This window comes from Equus caballus, chromosome 24 (genome assembly GCF_041296265.1).
Source record: "Equus caballus isolate H_3958 breed thoroughbred chromosome 24, TB-T2T, whole genome shotgun sequence".
NCBI classification, from domain to species: domain Eukaryota; kingdom Metazoa; phylum Chordata; class Mammalia; order Perissodactyla; family Equidae; genus Equus; species Equus caballus.
Genome location: NC_091707.1, coordinates 30086387 through 30112160, shown reverse-complemented (window position 1 = coordinate 30112160; position 25774 = coordinate 30086387). Strand labels below are relative to the sequence as shown.

Sequence of the window (25774 nt, the reverse complement as noted above, 5' to 3'; positions counted from 1 at the left end):
ACTTTACAGCAAAGAGGGTGGAACAGTGGGCACATGGCCACGGGACCCACTGGTCATATCACGTACTATAGAAGCTGCTGGCCTGACAGAACAATTGAGTGGTCATTTAAAGGTGCAGTTGAGGCACCAGCTTGGAACCGATATCCTGTGATGATGGGGCACCATCTTTCAGGATGCAGGATACATCCTAAATCAACGACCATTCTAGTGGTTCTATAGCCCCAAGAGGTGGAACACGTGAGACTCGGAACCAACAAGTAGAAATGGAAACGGCTCCGCTTATCATCTTTACCAATGACCCACTCGGGGAATTTGTGCTTCCTACTCCCACAATTATAGGCTCTGTGGGTCTAAAGAACCTGGTTTCCAAAGGGGATGAACTTCCACCAGGGGTAGTGCTGCTGTCACACAATGGGAGGAGAGAACACAACTGACATCCAGTTGCTACACTGGGGTGTCTCTTAGTAACCCTTTGCCTAATTTAAACGGAAAATGGTGAGTCAAATGTAGCAGCCACTGCTTGAGAAGGGCACTGTGGCCAGGGCCTCAGAGATCTCCAGGACGAGGGAGTCTGGATCACCCCAGCAGGCAGGTGTAGAGGTTAAGAGCAGGGAAGCACCTAGACTAGCAGACGTGCCAGTCAAGGGGAAATCTCAAAATGGTAGTAGAGGAGGGAGATATGTAGAAATGAGCAGTACAAGAACTGGAGTGGATGTTGTGGTGCTCTGCCCAGATTCCAACTCAGGACGGAGGGAATCATTCCCCCAAGCTGTGGGGAGTGTGGCCCTCCCTGGGAAGTGTCCTCAGCATCTTGTTTTAATTCAGAACATCTCAGAAGGGCCACCTCAGCTCCAGATCTCCCCACGGATTTCAACTAAAGCCTTTGTTGTCATGCATCAGTTCAATTTCTTCCTCTGCTCAATCGAGCTTCTTGTGCTCCCTCACACATACTGTCCCCCCACCACCCCCCCCAGTAAACTTCCTGTGCAAAAATACCAGGCTCAGAGTCTGCTTCCACAGAAGCTAACCCACTGCAGTCAGCATCTTAGTCTAGGCCAACACTGCCTCAAGGCTGACTTACCGCAACAGCCTCCAGTGACTTCCGCAGGGCTTCCCGTGCAATTCAAATGTCCAGCACATCATCGAGGGGAATTTTTTCTAATCTTGCCTCCATCATGCCACTTATCAGTGAACATCAAGGTAGAACAAACTTCTACGTCAAACTATGCATTGTCTATAGCACTTCCTTAACAGATTCTGATTAAATGGGAGCTATTTTATAACTTTGTAAGTTGTAGGTAACTGATAAGACACGTAAATTCTGGCCCCCCTACTAGAGGTTCAATTGACGCCCCCTCTAAAAAACAACAAAAAAACCCCTGTCTCCATTTTAAATTCAACATTCCTTTAAGTCCATATAAATTTGCTTTTTTTTTAAATGTGAAATTTGAACCCGTTAGAACATTTGGTTAGTTCTCCAGATTAATGCATCAAAGTCTTGAACATGTGTACATTTTTATATCTGAGAGTGAGGATTTTACCTTCTGCTGAAAACCATCTTTTAACCCTCAGCTTCTGCATACGTAAGACAACAGTAAAAACATCCAGCAGGTTTGTTGTGAATTTATCTGGCACACAGTAGGGACTCACATGCTTACTGCAATCAACCCTTTTCAAAGAAAATCATTATGGCTTTATATTGAGTCCTTTCACTGAAACTTGCAATGTAAATGTGTTTTCCAGAATCTCTATTCTGGCAGCAGTTGCCACTTGCCAGCCCTTTGCCACAGACATGTCAGCAACTTCAGTTTCTTTCCATTTTTACATTGACGGTGTCTAATCAGTTGATGACTCTAATTTATTATCTTTCGTCTTTGAATAGGGAACATTTCCAAGATCAGTTTACTTTACAACAATACTTTTCAGGACAAACAGACCCCAAATTTTAAACTTTCTTTTTAAAAATAGAATGTACTTTTTAGTCTCTTTAAACATTTGTTTGCTCTTAGTTTACAAGTTATGAGTCAGAAATTCTTTGATACAGTCCCACCCCTCACCAAATTGATGGTACATTTGGAGAAAGTAATTAAATTCTTCTTAGTTAGAAATGTAACAAAGTAGGAGTTCTGGTAAATCTATGTCCTCTGAACTGTAAGATAGAGAGAGGGACTTTTCCAGGCTTAACCTAGTAAAATCCACACCTATGGCTAAGACCAATTCTCCCAATCAAAGCAGGAAGGGCAAGGTGTGGCAGTGAGCAGTGCAAGCGTCTGGGCAGCAGCGGAAGCTGAATGTGAAAGAAAGCTGGAGCCTAACACAGTCGTCTCACCATAACTGAAGCAAGGATGTGACAAGAGAAGAAACGTGGTCTGCCTGGAGTCTAGAAAAAGGAAGCCACAGAGCAAAATCTGACAGTGTTTACCACAGAGTAAAAGACCTAAAACTGATAAGACATAAATATTCTATTCCTAGGAAAATTATAAAACATGCTTTTCCCAAGCCAGGAGAAAAGATGACGTTCAGAATTATACATGTCCTTGTGCTCTAATTCTGTCCATAAACTGACATCTGATGACCAATGTGGCCTACCACTTCTCTTCTGATATGAGGCTGGGGGTGCCCCAATCTCTAGAACTATAAATTAACAAACCGGTACTTTGATCAACACATGGATCTTCTACTACTTTCTTTATCATTAATTGGTTCTGAAGTTAACTCAGGTTCTGAAGAAAATCAAGTTTCTAAGGCAACTTAGTTCTGACAAAATGAAGAGTACTAACTCCTAACAAACCCTAAAATCAACCACATTAGGACAGCCAATTGGCCTTTCTGGAACCTCTCTCGCGCCACATTAATTCTAGCTCTTACACCATCTTTCTTACTCCTTTATCTAAAACACACTGTGCAACTTTCACTACAAAGTGATCTAATGAAAATTTCATCATGGAAAAAATGCATCCTAAATTTGACTTTATTCTCCGTGTTAGCTAGAAAAGCAGGGGCTGAGGATCTTGCATTTTTTCAGGCCCAATGTCCAGTTCCCATTAGGCTTGCTGTGGTGGCCATGGGCAGATTAGCCAGTGTTCGCCTGAGTGGTTGTGCCACCACCCGATGATGGGAGACATGGAAGTTCCCCTGTTTCTCGGTATTGGTCATTTCTTTGGCCCTCTCACCCGTGGCCCAGATCACATGTAGGTTTTTGTGATGTGCATTTCCAGAGAGTGACCTAATATAGGTTGAGAAACAGAGATGTTAACTAGGGACATATTGAAACTTTCAGAATTGGACAGCTTTCTGGTTTCCAGACAGGAAAAGATATTATCTTTTTGCCTCCTGTCCTCTGGCCCCGTATTTGCAAAGAAAAAGTAAGTCTAAGGTCACACAAAATGAATCATAAGCCTCTGGACTGGATGGTTTTCAGTAATTAAGCCACTTTGTTTCTCCAGACACATTCCACCCAGCTCAGAAGAGAGAGATAAAGTTCACTTTTACCTGAAGCACATTTCAGTGCTTAGGCTATCAGTGGAGATTTTGCTCCATTTAGAATGAATTGAAAGGTTAAACTTACGACTGGCAAAGGACTTCGCATTGGCTACCTTGTCTCTGCTACTACTCCAGGTCTATCACCCTGGTGTGTCACATCTGATACAGAAGGGTTAAGAAGGACTCAGACAAATCACTGCCTAGAACAGAGAACATGGAAAAACCCACAGTGTTGTGACTTAAGAGGAATCAGTGATTTCTAAATCACAAATAATGTGACTCTGTAATCTAATCACAGCTTGCAGGCCTGAAAACATTAATGAAACTCTGTGTATCTTTCATTGGGCCACTTGTTTTATCTGAGATGTCTGCCCTACCTCAGTGATACATTTTGGACTGTATGGGAGACAAACTTCAGAATAGCTGCCACACCCACATCTACTTCTGAGGCCACTGATCCTGTTTTCTCTCAGCTCCTGCTATCTCAGAGGACGTGGTTTGTACCATGAGACCCTGTGCATGCCACTTGCCGCCTCCAACCCTCTCTAGCATGGGTGGCTACAGTCTGTAGGTTAGCTAGCAACTTAAGACATGGCTGGGCTGGAAATGAAATAACACCATAGGTAAAGTCAAGGGGAAGGCAAGCCAAAGCTTAAGCAACATGATATTATGATACAGAGATGGAGGGGAGGATGCCAGTTGATAGTAAGAAAAGGATTAACATTTCACATGGGACATTCCCCCTCTCCCCTCAATAATGGCAAATTAGCTGACCAACCCTTCAACCAAAAACAATGAGAAAAGCTGTACAAAATATAAAAATATATTTGAAGGCACTGAAGAGCTACTAGAGAAACTACAACTTTAATGGTCAAGACCTCAAGAGAGAAGGGAAGCCCAGAGAGAGGACTGGTACTTGGTGCCACATCTGCCAATCTGAATGCAGCGGCTGAGAGGCTGAGCAGAGCTTTTGAACTCCCACAGGCTGGAGTGCCAATAATTACAATTCAGGGCCCACTAAGGATGAAACCCAGACTTTAAGCATGGACACCTGAAGGACTATGCCACAGGAGTCAAGGCGAACTAGAGACAGACTGGACCTTCACCTTCGAAACGGCTCATTCTTTAATTTCCTACTTTGTCTACCAAAAGTAAACGTACAAAGTACTACCTTGAGGAACATAATACCATCTATACATTTTCATATATGTTATTTCATATCAGAAATAAGCATGCAAATAAAAGACAAAAACTGACTGAGAAATAAGAGAAAAAACAAAGGAAACAGATGTTCAGGAGGTCCAGATATTAAAATTATTAGACATAAACTTTGAAATAATGGTGGTTAATATGTTTAATAAATTAAATAACAAGAGAGAATATCAGCAGTTAACTGAAAACTATTAAAAAATCAAATGGAAATGATGGAACTGAAAAATACAAAAACTAAAATCAAGAACCTAATAGATCAGTTTGACAGAAGATTAGATATAGCTGAAAGAAGGAAGAAATAAACAAAGATATGTAGAAGAAAATATTCAGATTGAAACAGAGAGAAACTAAAGACAGGAAATTCAGAAAACAAGATAAGAGATAATAGATGGGAGGGGAGAATGACAATGTGGCAGAAGGAATATTTGAAGAGAAAATGGCCAAGATTCAAGAGACAATAAAAAACTTAGGCAAGATAAATACAAAGAAAACTACACATAAGCTAAACATGGAGAACTACTAAAAATCAAAGACAAAAATGAAACCTTAAAAATAACCAGAGGAATAAAAAGGCACTGCCTTTTAAAAGAACAGTAAGACTAAAAGAAACCATGGAAACCAGAAGATAATGGAGAGGGCCAGCCCCATGGCCAAGTGGTTAAGTTCACGCACTCCGCTTTGGGGGCCCAGGGCTTTGCTGGTTCGGATCCTGGCCGCTGACCTAGCAATGCTCATCAGGCTATGCTGAAGCGGCGTCCCACACAGCCGAGCCAGAAGCACCTGTAGCTAGAACATACAACTATGTACTGGGGGGCTTTGGGAAGAAGAAGAAGAAGAAAAAAAGATTGGCAACAGATGTTAGCTCAGGTGCCAATCTTTAAAGAAAGAAAGAAGAAGATAATGGAACACTATTTTTGAAGTGCAGAAAGAAAATAACTGCCAATTTAGTACCATATCTCATCTAGGAAAAAAAAAGACATTTTCACACCAAGAAAAATAAAAACTCAGGGAGTTTGTTATTAGCAAAGCAAGAAACAGTAAAGGGAGTTCTTTGGACAGGAGGAATATTATCCAAAATGAAACCACAAAAATACGGAAAAGAATAAAGAATAACAGAAAGAGTAAATATGTGGATAAATCTAAATTAACATTTACTATATTAAATGATAATAATGTCTTTGAAGTTTAAAATATATACGGAGGTAGTTTAAAACATATAAGAGTTAAAAATGCATGTACAAAAGATGGGAAGGTAGTGATGGAGTTAGTCCAGGAGACGATAAGGTACTGAGTAGGCAAGGTGTAATTTCAATAACCCCTAATAGAATATTAAAAAGATGTTTAGGTAATAAGCAAAGGGAGGGGTATAATAATGCCAATGACTTATTCCAAAATGTGGCAAGAAAGGAGAGAAAACACATGAAAAGATAGGACAAAAAGGAAACAAATAGGGAGATGGTAAATTTAAGCCAAAAATATCGATAATTATCTTAAGTGTAAACGGACTAAATACTCCATTTAAAAGAAAAAGATTATCAAACTGAATAAAAAATCCTAGTTATATGATGGTTTATAAGAGTACACCCTAAATGTAAGAGATAGGAAAGTTGAAAGTAAAAGAACAGATAAAGTTATACTACATAAACCTGTTAAGCTATACTAACATAATATACAGTAAACTTTAGGGCAAGAAGTATTACTAGAGATGAAGAGTGCATTTCATAATGATTAAAGGAATCAATCAATCAAAAGAAATCTTCTAAATTTATATGCACTTAATAATGTAGCCTCAAAATATATAAATCAAAACTTGATAGAACTAAAAGGAGAAATAAATCTAAAACTATAGACCAAAAAATAAAAATTAACAATATATAGGATCTGAATAATTTAACAAAATTGACTTAATTGATATATACAGCATAAAAGGCTTTCATAACTGCAGAATACACATTTTTTCCTCAAATGCCCATTGGAACACTTACTAAAATTGACAATATACTGAGACACAAAGCAAGGCTAAGCAAAGTTCAAAGGATTAATATCATACAGAGTTTCTCTGACCAGTTATTAAGCAATAACTAGAAAATCTCTAAATTTTTGAAAATTAACCAATATGGGTCTAATTAACCCACCAAAGATAACATAATGAAAATTAGATAATTAGAAATAATAACGGAAACTGATAATAACGATTGGAATGGAAATATGACATATAAAATCTTGTTTGATGGAGCTAGAGCCAATGCTTAAAGAGCAACGTATAGCCTTAAAATGCACATTTAAGGTAAAACCCAAAGAGTTAACTGTCCATCTCAAGAAGTCACAAAAATTGCAGAAGCGTCACGAGACGTGAGGCAGCCCAGGGAAGAAACGAGATGTCAGACCTATGCCTACCTGAGTCTGCTGACTCTGTTCCAGGTCTACTACAGATGCATCCCAAAAGACACCCTTTATTCCCCAGGTGGTCTGAGTGTCTGTTTCTGAAAACAATACTCAAGTTCTGGAAAACTATGTACAGATGTCTTGTGGACAGTGTGATCAACTCCTCTGCATGCATTGTGCAGCAACCACACAGTTTGGGGAACGGACTCCAGGTTCAGGGCTAGGCTCTGATTTGTCTGAGCCAATCATGGTGATTCTGTTTCTCTTGATAGTGACTAGTTTAGAAAATTAGCAAAACATTTTTGGATCCTTTAAGAGAAAAAATCCTAAGTATACTGCACTTTAAGAATAATGAAGAGGTTTTATGGGACTCAAATTTCATGTCCACCGCCCTTTGAATCTGTGGATCTAAGATTAATGTAGCTCATGTACACAGAGAATTCCTTTCTTTAAAAGATGTGTTTCATTTAACTGACATGTTTCCTGTCATTAGAAAAACTACTGTCCTTTAAAGACTAAATATCACCATATTCTCAGTTGTGCCACTGTGATCCAGGGCAGGAAGACAGCAAATTGTTTGGGACCCCATGCAGATGGCACATAATCTGCACCCTGCCCGTTTTGGTTGTTACTAATAGTTAACGTGATTCACTAAAGGTTAATAAGCAATTCAATTAAGAGTGTATCTATTCTCACTGTAAGTCAGCTTGCACTTTAAGTACTACAGATGAAATCAGTGGGTTAGAACACACCCCAAGTTAGCAGTTGCCTGATTTGAATGACCATAATCCAAATGTTTTTTCCTTTTTCTGTATTATAATTTAGTGTAAATAGAGAACACATATGCATTTTTATCATTCTACATTTTCCATCTAATGTTATATCATTAATATGACACATTAAGATAAATTCAGAAGATGTATACTACAACCTTCCTACCAATGTGAAAAGATATCCTTTTAATATGAAATATGTACATTTTTACTATAAACTGAATCACATGTTTATAGGCCAAATCTTCTGTTTAAATTATTTCAGAACCAAGTACATGTTTTAAAAATGTGCAATGCAGAGCTTAACATGGTGTACTCTAACTTTTCTTAATTTGACAAAAATGGACAGAAGGCAAAATGAGAAAAAAATTTATTTCCTCAGTGTTTATCCACTGTCAATACTGTATTTTTGATGCAATATATTTGCAAAGAAAAAACAATCTCAGCTTTTATTTTCCATTTTAAACAACTACAATATATTTACAAGCTCTTTAGAATAACAAACACTCAGACGCACACACACTCACAGACACACGCGAGTACATATATCCTTATCTCTGGTTTATACTGAATGCTGGTAGAGGCAACGAATACTTTCAGAGCCCATGATCAGAAAAGAGAAACCCATTTTCCCTCCTCACACCTACATCCCTGGAATCACTTTTAGTATTCTTCCTTCCATTTCCTCATGCAGAGCTCACTGCCAGACTTGTACACAGTTAAGGTAACCAGTTTTTACAATTTATTTTACTTAAACTATAAGCTTTTAAAAAGCATAAGCAGACATGATTTCCTCCCATTTCTATTATTTTGGTTGTAGAATCAAGCTTCGTATATAAAAAATCTTGTTTAACCACAATTACACTAAACCCAAGAGTCATCTGGAGCAGCCATCTCATTCTCTACTACTCCTCTGTTTTAAATTCCAGGGTTATCTAGCACCCCATCTGTGCAAGTAATACCCAGGAATTCACCCTTCTCACAATCTTAGATAACCTTTGTTCCTTCCAGCTTGGCTCCACTGAATCACAAATTGTCAGGTACAGAACTGAGGCATAAGAAAAAAGGTATAAGCCTATATAATAGGTATAAGTCTTAGGACGGAGTTGTCATATAACCTTGCGATGACAATCAGCTCTGGTTCCCACAAAGAATGTTATGCTGCTTCTATAAAATGGCAGATAATGAAGTTCAACTCACAAACAGAACTTATTCACTCTAATTCAGAAAGAATATGTGGCTAATAGGCAATAAAGAGAAATTCTTATCACACAAAGTTCTTGACAGATGACTCTGGTGAGGTTTTCAAAGCAGAAAATATACTTCTGTTTCAAGCAAAATTAATACTCCACTCACACAGCTACCAGATTTATTTGTATAATACTTAATTCCTTTTCCGATCACAGTTCTTACCTAAACACTTACCAAGTTAAAAATGAGAAGGCCTAGGTGATACCGAGATTTTTTTTTTTTTAAAGAGAAATGAAGAAAAGAGAGGCTGGTTTTTAAATACTCAATAAAAAAAGAAACTACATATATCCAACGTAATATTAAAATTTATGCTGCACAAATACATGGTAATATCTAATTTTCATCTTTCTCTAGATCAGTAAAACTCAATTTCCACATGAGACTGAAACAGAGAAGTTCAAAGTCCATTAACAAGTTCCACATACCATCTTAGCCTTGATTGAAATTATTCTCTCCATTCATCTTAAGGAAAAGTCTCTAGAATAAAAATGGATGTTTTGTACTTCATCTGAACAATGTATCGTATCAAAGGAAAAAATTGACTGGGTCTGTGTGTAGGCAAAGTAATTTTATATGATTACATTACTCTAAAAAAAGAACAAGAATGAATACTGAGGACTTAAAAAAAAAAGGGCCTTGTCCATATTTATGAGAAAGTAATGAAAATAAACACAAAAGTAATTAACAATCTGGGCAGCAGTTTACAGTTTAGTAGTTAGTAAACGTAATTGAAAAAATTCTCATGCAAAATTGCTAAATTCTCTTTTTCTCAAGTCACACATTTGGGAGGAAAGGTTTTTGAAAGTTAACTAAAAGAAAAAGGTAATTTTAGACTCTAGGCAAATCCTAAGTTTAAAAGACCCAGGTCTGGATGAATGACTCAGTGCAGCAATCGACCAAGTGAAGACTTCCTGAGCAAAGGCAGGAGGATGCTGCTCAGGAGCAAAGTGGAACTGATTAAGGCTAAACTGCCCTTGCTTAGATTTGAGGTTGTTTTTTATATTTTGATATGAGATGGAAAAATAAACCAACCCAGGAAGAAAAACACATCTTCTTAATGAGCTGTAGTTTCCTACATAAAAACTTGTATTTTCACTGCCTGACATTTGGTACACAGAGTAATTTTCCATATCTCACTCAGGATAGAAATATTGTCTGTAACTCTGTTTCAAGGATTAGTACAACTATCTCAGATGCACTAGAAATATTTTAAAAAATACTTCAAATCTAACGGAAGTTAATCTTCCAGTAAAGGAAACTCAAAGAAAGAAGAACACTGATTAAGTCTGTTCACTAATTTCCTGGAAGGTAATTAATCTCCTCTTACCTTAAAAATATAACAGCCTCAGCACCTACTTTCCCAAGCCCCTTAAATATCAACATCTAGACTCTTGGAAAAATTAGAATTCTTTAGAAAAAAATGCATGTCTTATGAAGTATTGAAAATGGTGTAAAAAGAGGGCTCACATCAAGTTATAAGCTGGAAGATTAACCAAAAGCTGAATTTTGAGTTAATTTTTTACCACTGAATGAGAGGAAACAAGAAATAAAGCTAAAAATTTATAACTCATTCCAGGACTCTCTCTCAAAAGGGGGAAAAAACAAAATCGAACAAGAAAAAAACCAGACAGCTATCAATGAAACTCTATTTAAAAGAAATAAGTAAAAAGCTACTGTTTTAATTATATATTTTTACTTTCAAATTATGGAACTTTGAAAGTTTTGGCAATTATGAACTAAAGACACTAACGTCTGTACGCTGGAGTCTTGTACATGCACGAAAAAGCTCAGCAGGGAATCAAGAGCTCACTATTCCCCAAGGCGGGCAAATAAGACAGGGATGATCAATGTAATTAAAGTGTGTATATTTCTATATAATAATTTAGGTCAAATTATTCTTAAGACATGAATCTTTCTTCAATTATCACTGTTTCCCCTGGTGCAATTATTAGAAAGTATTATGATTTTAAAAGACTATCAGTTTTAGATTTAGACAATAAGAACAGGGTTCCTCTTAGGGTTCCTAATTCATAAATTCACTAGTTAAAGGGCTATCTGATAACAAAATTCGACCTGTTTCAAGAAAAATGTCCATTAGTTGCTACCCTAAATCAAGACCCAATATATATGTTCTGTATAAAATCTAGTTTTTTTATTTGAAATCTGACTTTTAGAGCATGTGATGTGTTTAACAATTGGGGGTGTTAGGGTGGGGAGCTAGGAATAAAAATAATTCTAGCCCTTCTGATTGAATCATCTGAAGTTCAGATTATTTTTTCTGTATAGGAAAATGAACTATCTTCCACTTAAGAGTAAAAAGGCTCCACTTATATTCTCATCTAGGCAATGCACACGAAAAGATCATGTTCATTTCAAAAACAGAACAAACAGAAGGGAGCATCATTCCTCCTAGATTTTAAATAAACACATAGAGATAGAAAGATCACAATCAATTTCAGGAAAAAAAAAAAAAAGAGCCTGAACCCTCACGGCATACTGTAGATTTGCCAAAATGAGGCAAATACAAAATATAATGATGGTATCAGGAAAATACATTTTAATTGGTCGATTTAGAAAGGGTACCTTTGTGTAAAGGTTCAGAAAATCATATCACAAATGTTTTTAAATAGTAAATTTTGCAAAGTGTAAAGTCTGGAAACATCAACACGAGGCACATTGGGTTGTGAATAATCACAAAAATTTGAAAAAGGAAAAATAAATAGGTTTTGGAGTGGAAACTCAACAAGATGCTGTATATTAGCTATTTACTTCCTTAGTTTTCATTCCTTCTACTGAAGTGTTATACTGAACTGCAGATCTACATCAGAATTAGAGGGAAAAACAGTTTCTCTCTCCTGGTGCCTCATCAGAAGATACCTTAAACCCCTGCTAATCAATACAGTAGCCACTAGGCTCACGTGGCTAATATGTACTTGAAATAAACCTAGTGCCACATGTTGGAATAGTAATACTTTGGATATATTGGATTAAATAAAATGTATAACTGAAATTAATTTCACCTGCTTCTTTCTACTTTCCGTTCACAGGGGCAGAAAGACGGCTGCTCCTATGTGCTCAGAGACGTACAGTCTTCTTTGGAGTTTCACACAAAAAGGGAAAGTTTTCTGAAGGATTTAAAAAATGCCCAAAGTTGAAAATTAAATCTAAATTGCAGTTCCCACCTAGCCCAATTGTAAATCTGAGTTATATAGTTCCCCGAATACACGCATTTAAAAAAAAAACAATAAAATTTAAGTTATGAGACAACATATGAATTAAGTCAATTTCACAGTTATAAATATTTCAAATTACAGCTATACATTATAAATTACAGAAAATAAAATTCAAGTAATAGAAAAAGAAGAGAGGAGGAAAATAAAAGGCAAAGTTATTAAAGAGGGATATAACAATAAGAACTGCACCATTGGGACAATTTTGTTTGAAAAATTTTACTTGATTAACTGAACTGCATATGAATAACTTCAAGAGCTAAGAACTCTTAAAATAAAAGGCAATCAATCCTTTCTTTAAATTCCTGGTCGCTCATCTTCTTCTTTGAAAAGCAAAGTATTTTCTTCCCAGAACTGAGCCCAGCAGCGCCTGCCCCGGTGGAGAAGAGCAGAGCGCCAGGGCACGCACCGGCTGCAGCGCGTCTGCAGTGTGGACACAGGAGCTGGCAGTAGTGTTCACAGGACTGAGTCACTGACTATTGGCTCTGGGAAACGCCAAGGACGAAGCTATGTATATGCTGAGATTCAGTAATCATCTTAAAGAAAACATCCAACGTACTGGCATGAAGTACAGACTACTAACAGAAAAATAAGCAGCACAGTTCCTGCTACGTATGTTTACAAGGAGAGGAAGGGGTTAATCCCAAAGGCAATTTAAATAATGGTATTTTATTTTTATATATAAATAAATGTTCTGAGAAATCTCAGACTTTAGTGCATTGCTGTAAAAAATTAGTGCAGTTTTTTCATTAAAGTTTTTAGCGCTCAAGGAATAAGATAAATCTATGTCTGTTCATAGTCTCTTTCACACTGTACATTAAACTTTTATACCACTATATGTCAAACTGAAGGTTTCTACACTGGTCTGTTTTTAAAAATCAAAGTAAATGGATTTCATGTTCTATGACAAAACATGGCAGTTATTTTTGGCAAAGAAATTAGAAAAATATGAGATCATAGTTTAGAAATCAAGAGTTTGTTGATTTAAAGCATAGGCAATGCATAGGAAAAAACTGTTTTTAAGGACGCATTTTAACGGAACTTTATCCTTCATGCAAAACGTTTTCTCGGCGGCTAACTTAAAAAAATATTTCAGCTTTATTTGGGGATGGAGACAGTGACAGGAGTCGGGGCGAAGGAGAGGCGCTTAGCGAAGTCCACTCTATGTCCAAGTTTCTCCTACATAGGATCAAAGTGACACCTTCAGGCATCTTCTGCTCTCTCCTCTTTTTCCGGTGTCTTGGAATTGAGAGGGGAAAGAAATATAGTTATAAAACACTGGCTCACACTTCAGCCCCAAGTTCTAGTACACCAGTTTCAATTACAGTCACATATTTATCATCAATCTGGACCAGAAGCACTGTCTTGTCGATGTGGGATCTAGTACCTGGATCTCTGCTGCAAGGCACCCATCGGTGAATCACCTATTGATTCAGAATACAACAAGAAGTTAGCGGCAAAGACCTTGAATATACTCACAAACTCTTATCCTGCACTAAGGATTAGAAGTAGCAATTCTGTTTGATAACTAAACATAAGTACATAAATCAGCTAAAAACATGCATAGAAGTCAGTCAAACTACAAAAAAGGCAGAGCACCAGACCACTAGCTTCATCAGAGAACTTACATGGCCTTCCATGCCCTCCTGAGGACTCCAGTCTTTCCAGCTATTTCTCCCAGCTTTTAATCGAACACCCTCATCAGGCCACTGCAGCTCTTTCCTTTTTGACAGGTTGATCCCATCCAGAATTTGACTGGGATCCACAATCTATATTGTAAATAAATAGGGATCATTTCCAAATCATTTTTTTCCCTGATGGTGAAACATTATATAATCTCAACAATATTTCTTTCAGAGTGCTGTGTCTCAAGTTCTCCACTGCCTATAATGGCATAAAAAACAACCTAAAGAGCCATTGCCCAGATTCCTTTTAGCCTACTGGTAGACCTTACTGCAATGGCCAATGGCAACAGCTAACTAGGAACAAACATTACCACTGAAAAACTGCTTGCTTTCAGTTTTTACGCTGGTAGAAACTTTTCTTTCAACATCTAAAAGTATTCTAGTCTTCAGACTAAGTAGTATCAGGTGTGTTTTCACAAAAGTCCTTTACTCAACCAGCGTGAAATAAAAACAAATGAGGAAGAGAAACAGCACAGGAAGAACACTGGGCTTACTCACCTGGACTCTGTAAATCACCTCCCCCTTTTTGGCATGTGAATTACTGGCGGGACTTAAGGTGTTGCCTGGCTGTGCCTCAGTGGCACTGCCCTGACCTCCGTCTGTCCCAAGAAAGCCCACGAGAGTGTGATGCTTGCAGGCTGGGATGCTTTGGCTGGAGCTGCTGGAAGAAGGAAGGCCATGCTGCACACAGGCCATGCCGCCCTGACCAGAGGGCTCCATCTGGTTGACCATGGAGAGGCGGGACTGGATGGATGACGGCAAGTTTCGAAGCGATATCTGACTGGTGGAAGAGCGCCGACAAGGCACAAATCCCGTGGTGGACATCCGCAGAGATGAGTGCCGGCTGCTGTAGCAGTAAGAAGACTGGCTGGCTACTGAGGCCCGAGCAGGGGACTGTCTGACCAGACTTGACTGCACCGAGTGGGAGCTGTGGCTAGTGCCTAGGGTGGAGAAACAGCAGGAGCACTCACTCCAAGAGGAAAGATTCAAACACAACTCTTCCCTTGTAGGTCCTAGGACTTTCTCCCTTAAGCAATTACTTGGCAAATTTATAGAATTTAACATTTAAATCTAAAACTTTTAAAACTGTCAAAAAGAAATAAATATCTGAGATCTGTTTTCTTGCGCAGTTTTTATAACATTATTATTATTTGCTGAAGCTTTTTAAAACTAAAACTTGGCATAAGAAAGACACAACTAAATTTACAGTAATTATTGGGACTTAAGGTTGGGACAAATCGTAAAATATCTTTCACAGAAATATGTCAGAATAACAAGAATACCTCTTTAATACATCAGAAATGATAGATCTCATGGAAATGAGACAGCGAGAAATATTAAGGATCTACTATATGTAACTACTATTTCTTGAAGTACAGTATTAATGCTCTTTCAATCTGTTCCAGTGACAAGCTATACTGCCTGTAGAGAGAGAGTGATACCACACTGTAATTTCCATATATATATTAAGGGATTACTACTAAATAACACACTATCAGCGACACTGAATTCTTCTGTATTCTTTTTCAAATGGCTTCATGATTCTTCAGATTTGTCCTTTTCCTGATTCATAAGTGATGTGAAGATTATTAGAAAACTGCTAATTAACTGAAAAAATAGCTACATGGACTTTTTATCTGAAAATAAAAAGAGCTACTCAATGTAAGAGCAAAAGATATTTAAAGAATCATATTGAAAGTTTTAGGTTTTCACTCAGAAGTTAAAAAATGACATGCCAACTGTTGATCACACACCTATTTAGAATCTTAATAATTCCAGTGCCATAGGATTTTTTTTTTTGCGTGTGTGTGTGAGGAAGATTTGCCCTGAGCTAACATCCATTACCAACCCTCCTCTTCTTTTTACTTGGCTTGAGGAAGATCAGCCCTGAGCTAACGTCCATGCCAATCTCCCTCTACTTTGTATGTGGGATGCCTCCACAGCATGGCTGATGAGTGGGGTAGGTCCACGTCCAGGATCCAAATCTGAGAACGTGGCTGCCAAGCAGAGCATGCAGAACTTTAACTGCTTGGCTGCAGAGCCGGCCCCTGGACTTTTTTTTTTTTTTTTTAACTCAAGTAAATGTCTTAAGACGTCATCTCATCCCTGCAAAGAAGTGGGAGAAAGGACAGCGCTGGAGCAACCGACCAGTCATAGGGACACAGATGAAATCTGATTTCTGCTGCATATCAGGTGGACGGCAGGTCTCATGTAAAAGGTAAATTAATAAACAGATACCTTATTTTGGGACAGGGAAAACTTTCTTAAATAGAATACAAAAAGTACTAATCATAAAAGATCAATAAATTGCTCCATACTAAAACTGAAAACTTCTCATCAAAGAAGGCACACCACTCTTCACAGGAAAATGGAAAGCCAAGAGATAGAACAGGAAAAGATATCTGTCGTACAAAATACTGAAAAAGAGCTCAAAATCCAGAATATACAAATATAAATAAGAAAAAAACCAAATAGAAAAATGGTCAACAGACTTAAGAGGCAGTTCAGAAAGAGGAATAGCTGATAAACTCATTTAAAAGTTTCCATTCTCAGGCATCAGAGCAATGAAAATTAAAATAATAAAATTAAAGACCACCCCTTCTCCTGTCCCTCTGAACAAGCAGGGAGCAGAGGTGGAACTGATAATACTCAAGGCTGGTGAGAGTTTACAGGATGGGCATTCCTCTACACAACTGGTACAAAAACTTTCTGGAAAGACTTTTGGCATTGTGTCATGAGTCTTAAATATTCTCATAAACTTTGACTTAGAGATTCCATTTTTAAAGTCTCCGGCCTAAGAAAAAAGTGTTTACAAAGATTATATACAAAGATTATTACATTCAGAAGAAACCAAATCATTCTCCAATAGGACAGAAGTTATATTATGTATAAATAAGTTATATTAATTAAATATTATTAGTCTTTAAAAACGATACTTTCAAAGAAATATTTCAAATTATAAACATATATTTATATTATTATATAGATAAGATTAATATAAACGAGGATAATATCCAACTGTGAATCAAACAACATACTCTATTCATATATTTCCCTATGTAATATGTTGTCCTCTTTATACACACATATTAACCAAACACTACAGCTAACATGCTAACATTATACACATAATTTTGTTTCATATTACCGAGTGTTGGAGCATAAGAGGTGACAGGCGGATGGAGTCCTGCTCCCGACCCCTGGCCTGGATTTCCGGTGCCTCCTTGGAACACAGTGCTGTGGGGATCATTGGCAGTTGTTGCATTGTTACTAGTGCAGGAAGTTCCACCTCCAGTATCGGAATCTTCAATGTTGCCACCGCTGTTACATCCAGCTCCACAACCTTTCCTTAACCTAGGAACAAATACCAGAGTAGGAAGCATTATCCCAAGATCACTTCAAGGTAAGTATTTTATCTTTTCCTAGCTTTTCTGAACGTTTAATGCTACTAATGTTCAGCTTTGAAAGTCTTTATGGTGCAGTCAATATTAGGAACAAAAAAAAATCTGTCACTATGTGTCTATATCCCCCTCTTGCATTCACTGCCTCCAATCTTCCCCATCAACTTCACTTTTACACACTCTATCATCTTTCCTACACTGTAATAAAGAACTGCACAGAACACAGTTGTACCATTAAGGTCACAGCTGGAAACAGAATTCTTGCCAGCGTCTATTTAATGCCTCTGAAGTATGCAACCCCCGAAAATCTAATTTACTTAAATTAAACCTAACTTACACTGCAGCACACCTTAAACAAGCTGCTGTGGTATTCCTCTCTCTCTTTTTTAAAGTGTTGGGTGACCAGCTGTCCTGGTTTGCCCACAACTGTCTCTGGCACTAAGGATCCTGCACCCCAGGAAACCCCTCAGTCCCGGACATGCAAGGCGCTTTCAGCACAATACATCATTCTGAAAAAGTTTTCTTTGAACACTATCCTGGTTTGTGTTCTTCCTTAGCCTGAATAGGGACTGATGTTAAAATGGTGAGATTTCAGTCTTTAACGTTGGAAATTCCCAGAAGAATTTAAAAACACACAATTAAGAGTTTGTTGCTCTAATCCTAGATCCTGTTTTTCTTAAGCTATGATAATTTAAGGCTCTGAGTAACAACTCTTAAGAAATTGAAAATAACATCCTGTGATTTTTCTTCACCATCCATCAAATTATGATATTCCTACACCATACATCATAATTTACTAGAAAAAGGAAGAGAAAAAGTTCATGTGCATTCCCGAAGACACTACAGATTTGTGACATGAGTGATAACTGGATTGTTAAAAAGGCAGCGCAGCAGTGTCTGCATCGTTTGGCCAGGAGTTCATGTGTTGAGTGCTCCCCCTACTGCTGAAACGGAATAAAAGAGAACTTGCACAAGTCTCTCACGTTTTTCTCTAATTTGGCCTGTTTGCTGACCCGCACATTCCAATAGCAGTAATATGCTGCAACGGAGAGTCAAAAAAATTAAAGAAACGATACTATTCAAGATACTATTCACTGAATGCTAGAGCAGTGGTTCTTAATCAGAGTTGTACATTAGATTTATCTACTAAGAGTCTGAAGGTATAAATGCTCAGATTCTACCTCCTGAAGTTCATGTATAACAAGTCGATGTTATGCCGTGGCCTCTGTATTTTTCCCTCCAGCTTTCCGGTGGTACTGATGCACTCTGCCTACATGAAGAGGGACAGGATACACCACCACGAAAAATGCAACTTTACGGCTCACCTGTGCCAGGTTGATACTATAAAGTTTCTGATATTTCCCAAGCTGATAGGTCCCCCAAGAATTTCTTTAAGCTGTTCATGGCTATCAGAGTAAGAAGTTGTCAGGGGTGAGACAAAGATTGGGTAGCCAATAGGCTGATCACAAGACGAGTTTATCATGTTTCTCAGAGCCTGCTTTGCATTTTGGATGCTGCCTCTCTCTGGGTTACGGTTACGCAGAAAAACAAGCTCCTGCTGTTGCCCAGCCCAAAGACCTCGGACACATTCCTTATTCACCTGAAAACCAGAACACACAGGAATTAGGTGAAGGGGCCAAGAATGAAATTCATATAAACAGAAGAGCAGAAATGGGAGGGATACAAAACACATCATGATAACCAACTGCGAAAGCAGGAAACAAATGTAAGCAGGTTACATTTGAATAGGAGTTCACCAATTTTCCACTGCCATTAGCAGGCTGTGAAGTAATAAGCACCTACAGAGCACTTCCCTCTGCTCTGTCATATAAAGTAGAGTCCATTTAATTTTCCAAATTGGAAAAGTATTGAATTTTGAAACTGAGATAATAGACATTTTTGATAGAAATGAGAGGTAATAAATATTTAGAGTTGAAAGGATGTTTGTGATTTTGGGGACTGATTAGATGAAGGAGAGAAAAAATAAACCATTACAAATTATCAAAATAAAATTTCAGAGATTAAGCCTCTTAAAGCTATGAGATGTTTTAAAAAACAAGGAAAAGTTAGAGTGAGCCATTTACAGTTAGCTACTGATCACTATTAAGTACAAGCTATGCTATTATTTTGCAAGCTAGTAATTACATCATGTTAGCATAATGGTGCCCAGATTGCATATTTAATAGATAAAAGACTGCCATAAAATGGATGAAAGACTGCTACGATAGAAATAAGCAAAAATTTTAAGGCTTTATAGTACTTGAGAAAATTTCAGAGAACAGAATAAATTACTGACAAAATAAATCAAATTAAGTGCTCACAGACAATAAATGTGAATGTAGTATGGTCATTTTTTTCCTATATAAGAGTTTAATTGAAACTCTTTTTAAAAGTCTGGATAAGTTACCTAAGTTCCATTTTTTTCAGACACAAAAATATGCCTCAAGAACTTACTTTAATGACCCTGAAGCTAAGGTAGCGTCTGTTCAGCATGATGATTTTATACTCATTGGTGCCATCATCCATGACGTGCCGCAAAGCCAGCAAGGAGGGAGAGTTGGCAAGCACTGCACTCCGCCAGGCAGGGTCCCCTTCGTGGGCTATTACAAGGTTCTTTTCATGAGATACAATGGCTTCATAGAGCACAGTAGGGTCATCGTACTCATCTGGAGAAGTGAAATGATCCTATACACAGAAATAAAAATACGTCTTTTTTAGGAAAAGAAGAGAATGACTTCCAGGATGACAAAAACTTCTATAATTACTAAATCAGTTACTAAACGAAAATTCTTAAAAACCAGGTTATATGAATATTTCATATCAGCACGTCAACATTATTAGAGATAAATTATGGATTCTTATCCAGGTCAGGAACTCACTCATTACTGCTACACTACTTTTGTAGATTCCTCAACCCAATCCTATCCTCTAAACAAATATTTTTAGTTTTAGCTAAACAAATATTTCCAATTCTTATATATTTTGTTTTCCTCATTCAAGTTGGTTTTTCACATCTTCATTCATACACATTTTTTTCTGTTAAAGGATTATCTCACTGTTATCAGTTAAGGAAGGCTAAAACTACATAAATGTGTCTAAATTGTGTTTCTTTTAACTAGGACTTTTCACACAGAGCCACATCTCTGGAAGATTCTAATGGATCATTTATCCCCTCTCATCTAGTTAAGATAGGGCTCAAAGCTATGAGCTCTGAGGACAGATTAAGGGTCCTCGTCCTGGAGAAGCTAGCGAAGTCGTCCCTTAAAAAACCTCTTGGTCTTAATAACTACTCATTCATTTCATGAGCAGTTATTTAATGTCTACCATGTGCAAGAGTCTATGGCGGGCAGCACGAAAGAAACAAAAGAGTGTGTGAAATGCATCTCTTGTTCAGAAACCTACAAATTAACAGGGGATACAGGAAAGGTACCTAAATAACCATAACACAAACCTGAATTTCTGAAATGGCATGTTATTAAGGAAACACAAATATTATATTGGCTGCCTTCATATTGGTAGTATAGAGGGTTGACGCATTTTCACATCCAGGTAAAGCGACTCATCTCTTCTCAAGCCAACTGACCAGAGTGCGCTATCTGAGGGGAGATGAGTGAGGGCAAGGAGGCAGTGTCCCCAGGAAAGCAACTCCAAGCCTGGGGGTGGCCTGCAGGGCAATAATAAAAGTATTCACTGTGAATGTGAATAATGCTTCAAAATGTAAAAAGTTCTCCAATACACTATTTCCTCTAAGTCTTACAACAGCCTTCAAGTAGGTTGAGCAGATAATAGCGGCATTTTACAAATAGCAAAACTGAAGCTCAAAGAGGCTTAGCTGCTTCCTAGGTTTATGAGTATTTTTTCATTCTGATTTTACAAATTAAATGATTATAAAAGTTAACTGAAAACCTGTCAAGTCTAGTTGATGTGATTAGGGAAAGCTACATGATACAGGTGGGAACTGGGGGCCTACGATGGTGCCAGGCACTGTGCTAGGCACTGGGGAAAACAGGAGTGAGCAGGACAGACACAAGCGCTGCTCTCATGGAACCTAGGGGTAGCTGGAAAATAGTGAGACAATTAGAAAAAGAACTTTTAGCTAGATTGTGGGGCGCCTCACTGGTGCCTTGTCCAGATTTCTTTTACTAGGCTGGTGCACTCCTCTCTCCACTGTTTTGAGCATCGCCTCTTAATGGCTCACAGCTGTTCCCTCTTCTAAGAACTGCCTTCAGCTGTCAGAGCTGCCTGGGGGGGGGTGCATTTCCCCCCAGGGTTTATTCTCCCCTTGGTTGTGGGGTATGAGGTATACGACATAATTCTTGGTGATATTCATAGCCCAGAGCTCCCCTAGACTTCAGCAGAAGCTGGAATTCAGCTGAAACACATTTTTGCTTAGCTCCTTCCCTTGTTCTTTCCTACTTCCATCACTTCCTTGCATATTTTCCTGAGGGCACCCTCTCAATTAATCTCTTGCACAAGAATCCTGGACTGTGACTCTGCTTCTAGGAGAATGTGGCCTAAGATAGCATTTACAACTTAAAATACTGATAGGCAGTTCCTGACATCTGTATATCAACTCTCTTTTCTTTAAAATACTGAGTTCACTTTTTTATACCAGCAGATAGCAAGATGTCATAAGATGTGCTCTCTTTTAGTAAACAGTTCCATTAGGGAAGGAATGACATCATTATATAGTAGTATCGGTACAATTATTATTGTTGTTTATTTTGGTGAGGAAGACTGGCCCTGAGCTAACATCTGTGCCAATCTTCCTCTATTTTTGATGTGGGATGCTGCCACAATGTGGATGGATGAGCTGTGTGTAGGTCCACACCTGGGATCTGAACCTGCGAACTCCAGGCCTCTAATGCAGAGCCTGCAAACTTAACCACTACACCACCAGGCCACCCCTGGTACAATTATTTGAACAGAAAATAGAAGTGCAAACATAGGCAATAATCACATTCTTAATAAAACGGACACAAAGTTGGAAATAATCAAGCATGGTAAAAGTGGAGAATGTCTAATCTTGTCCAAATATTTCTTTTCACTGGGCTTAAAATGGGTAATGAGTATGTAAAGTTCTATATCATCATTCAGCAGTGTTCTAGTGGCAAAATATCTGAAACAAGCAGAACGTCCATGAATAGGAAAATGGCTGAATAAATTGAGTAAAAATTATACTCTGGAATACTACAGAGCCATTACAAAGTGTGAGGGGCCTCTATAGGTACTGACTAGGAAAGGTGTCCACGTTATAGATCAATTTACACAGCACAATTACATCTTTAAGGAGGAAAATATTTATATAGATAGAAATGTCTATAAACTGGAGGAAATCAGAAAAGATATGCATTAAAGTATGGGCAGTGACTGCTTCTTGGGGGTGTTCTCCAATGGTCTAGGGTGATGGGAAGATGCTTAATTCCTGGGTGATGTTTACTTTTTAACATTTAAATAAAAAGAGATAATCTTCCCAGTTCTTCTAGGAAAAGTTTTCAGAAGCATTTTAGAAATACACTTGAGAAGTTATGAGCAGATACCCAGGAAATACAGTTTTTTGAAAACAATGAAACTCATTCATTTAACAAACATTCATTGGCTGCCAAGCACTGTGCTAAGCAATGAGGACGTGAAGATTAATAAGAAATTATCCCTGTCCTCAAGGATATCACACATTGTAAGATTTTCATCACATACCACTTGTAAACCAAATTGGACTTCGACTGGTTTATTTTAGTTCTAACAACCATGTAATCCCTAAAGAGACTAATAAAAAAGGAAGAACAGATAAGGGGGAAAGCTATTTTACAAACTATTAAATAGAAAGCAGGAGAGAACACATGAAAAGGGCAATTTGCTTAATTTCTCTGAGTTTTGGTTAAACTTCATCTACAAAATTTGGATTAAAATAATTTTCTGGGTCGTGGTGATATAATGTGGTGATATATGAGAGCACTAATACATTATTCAGCACTACATAATTATAAATATTATGCACACTATAACAGCTTTAATTTCTCAAGTAAAAACATGCAACACTTTGGACTGGAGAATTAAAAAATAAAAAAAGAACTCTAAAGGAAAAAGCAAAAGTAAAAAACACCCATGAAGTACTAAAAGCACACTATCAAAGACTGTTTGAAAGGCAAAGGTTAATAGAAATTTTATGTTTTTAGCTCTGGAAACAGAATCTTTTTTCTTAAGTCCAGTTTGAGGTAAAATTTACATACCATAAACGGCCCCCATTTTAACAGTGCCGTTAGATGCACTGTGACCAACAGGCACCCGTGAAACCACTGCTACAATCTAGAGAACGCTTCATCACCCCAAAAAGTTCCTTCCTGCCTTTTGGCATTCAGTCTCTACGTCCCAAGCATCCACTGATCTGCCTTCTGTCGCTAGAGATTAGTCTGGCCTGTCTTAAATTTTATATAAATAAAATCATACACTATATATTCTTTTTACTTCTGACTTCTCTTGCTCTGAATAATGTTTGAGATTCATTCATGTTGGGGCATGTAACAGTAGTTCATTTCTTTTTATTGCTAAGTAATATTCTATCACGTGGCTAGACCATAATTTGTACATTCATCTGTTGATGGACATTTGAGTTGTTTCCAGTTTGGGGCTATTATGACTAAAACTGCAATACACACGTGTGTGTAAGTCTTTGTGTGGACATATACTTTCATTCTCTTGGTAAACATCTAGGAGTGGAATTGCTGAGTCATATGGCAAGTGTACTAATGCTTGCTTTTAATATATAAGCCTATTGTTCACTTTTGTGGATTTTCATGAGTATATAACACATAAACTTTGGAGATGACCACTTCTGAGTCACACATCGATCTTTTCCTGGCCCAAGAGTCCCTCATGAACAACCCAATGTTTGGCTCAAAGTGATGCTCGATAAATGGCTGTTGTTTATTACTTTATAGGTCAATCTCTACCCTCCTCGAAGGTTATCAGAATTACAGGACTTCTCCAGGTTGCATTTGCCTTGTTTACCTCCTCCCTTCCCCCAACCCTCCATTGCTCCTAGGTTCCCGATTCCACCTCTTTGTCACTGTTGTTGCCAGTCACGGCTAATGATGAGAGTGTGGTGTACCCGAGTGTGTTGGGCCTGATTATAAGGTAAAGAACCACTGTCACAGGCAATATCACAACTGAAGAAACATGTAAGGAAATGGATCCGGCAGCAACAGGCAAGAGCACTTGTAGGGAGAGACTGGGGCAGAGACCTAAGGTATCAGAGGCTTGTGCCTCAGTTTCTTCTCTGCAAGATAGAGACAAAATATCTGTCATAATGTCCAGAATTAACTGAAGATGTCTGTCAGGAGTTGTTAGATAATAATGCTATACAAAACAGAGTATTTCCTACATTGCTGTTCGTTGCTAGTGCCCATCAAATCAATTCTGACTCCTAGCGACCCTGTGGACAGCAGAGTGGAACCCTGCCCAGTCTTCTTATGCCATCCTCTCACCTTCTGGGGCCATATCAGACAATGCTCCACTGCTATTCACAGGGGTTTCATGACCAGTTTTTTTGGAAGTGGGTGGTCAGGTCCTTCTTCCTAGTCTATCTTAATCTGGAAGCTCCGCTGAAACCTATCCACCATGGGTGACCCTGATGATATTTGAAATATGGCAGCATAGCTTTCAGCATCACAGCCACACGCAGCTGCCTCAGTACGACAACCGACAGATGGGGGTGGGTGGTGGAGTGGGGGTGGGTATGTGTGGTGGTGGTGCTGACGGGAAACGACCCTGGGCCATGGCGGTCAGAGCGCCAACTCTTAACCACTAGACCCTCAGGGCTGGCTATATCCTACATAGCAGATACATAATTGGTACCTTTTGAGAAGTGCTGAGGTTTTAAAAACATTTTAATCTGAAGTTATTATCTTTTTCTTTTAAATTCACTGAATTTTGTCTCAAAACTCTAAAGCTAGTCTGAAGATACACAATTCCATTTGCTCCCCAATGTATATTTTCCCAATTATCCTCAAAAAGTATTACATTTTTCACAGATTTTCAAATAATATATCCCAGTAATGCTCTTAAATGAGACATTAGCTTCACTGCAATACTTTAACCACAGTAAAATCACTTGAAGAATAATTCCTCCTTTATCTGAGGGAAAAAAGATTCAATCAGATTTGAGCACAAGCAGATGCATTATAATGAGTCTTATCACGTGGCCTCTATCATCAGATCTGATAACTACTGTCAAGTGGAATGACGAGACCCGCCAGTGCCAGTACTTAACTTCAAAATACATTCTTGACAAGACCCAGGGCTTTGGATATGCATTTTTGGGCCTCATTTTAATTTTATTACCCTACTAGGTTATT

At 38.0% G+C, this 25774-nt stretch overlaps 1 protein-coding gene across 12 annotated transcripts in view; it reads right to left on the bottom strand.

Annotated features, from left to right (window-relative positions):
- Nucleotides 1-8205: 8205 nt before the first annotated feature.
- Nucleotides 8206-25774, bottom strand: part of PCNX1 (pecanex 1) — a 177421-nt gene continuing 159852 nt past the window's right edge. For 7 of the 12 annotated variants that reach the window (XM_023628012.2, XM_023628014.2, XM_023628015.2 and 4 more), the window contains 6 exons: nucleotides 19875-20105; nucleotides 18746-19020; nucleotides 17168-17373; nucleotides 14518-14960; nucleotides 13963-14103; nucleotides 8206-13758 (listed from right to left, as the gene is read on the bottom strand). In XM_023628012.2, the coding sequence (XP_023483780.1) occupies nucleotides 13618-13758; nucleotides 13963-14103; nucleotides 14518-14960; nucleotides 17168-17373; nucleotides 18746-19020; nucleotides 19875-20105 (1437 nt within the window). In that variant the 3' untranslated portion in view covers nucleotides 8206-13617. The remainder of the gene's footprint in view (nucleotides 13759-13962; nucleotides 14104-14517; nucleotides 14961-17167; nucleotides 17374-18745; nucleotides 19021-19874; nucleotides 20106-25774) is intronic. The other 5 variants (XM_023628016.2, XM_070249685.1, XM_070249683.1 and 2 more) reach the window with 1 other exon arrangement.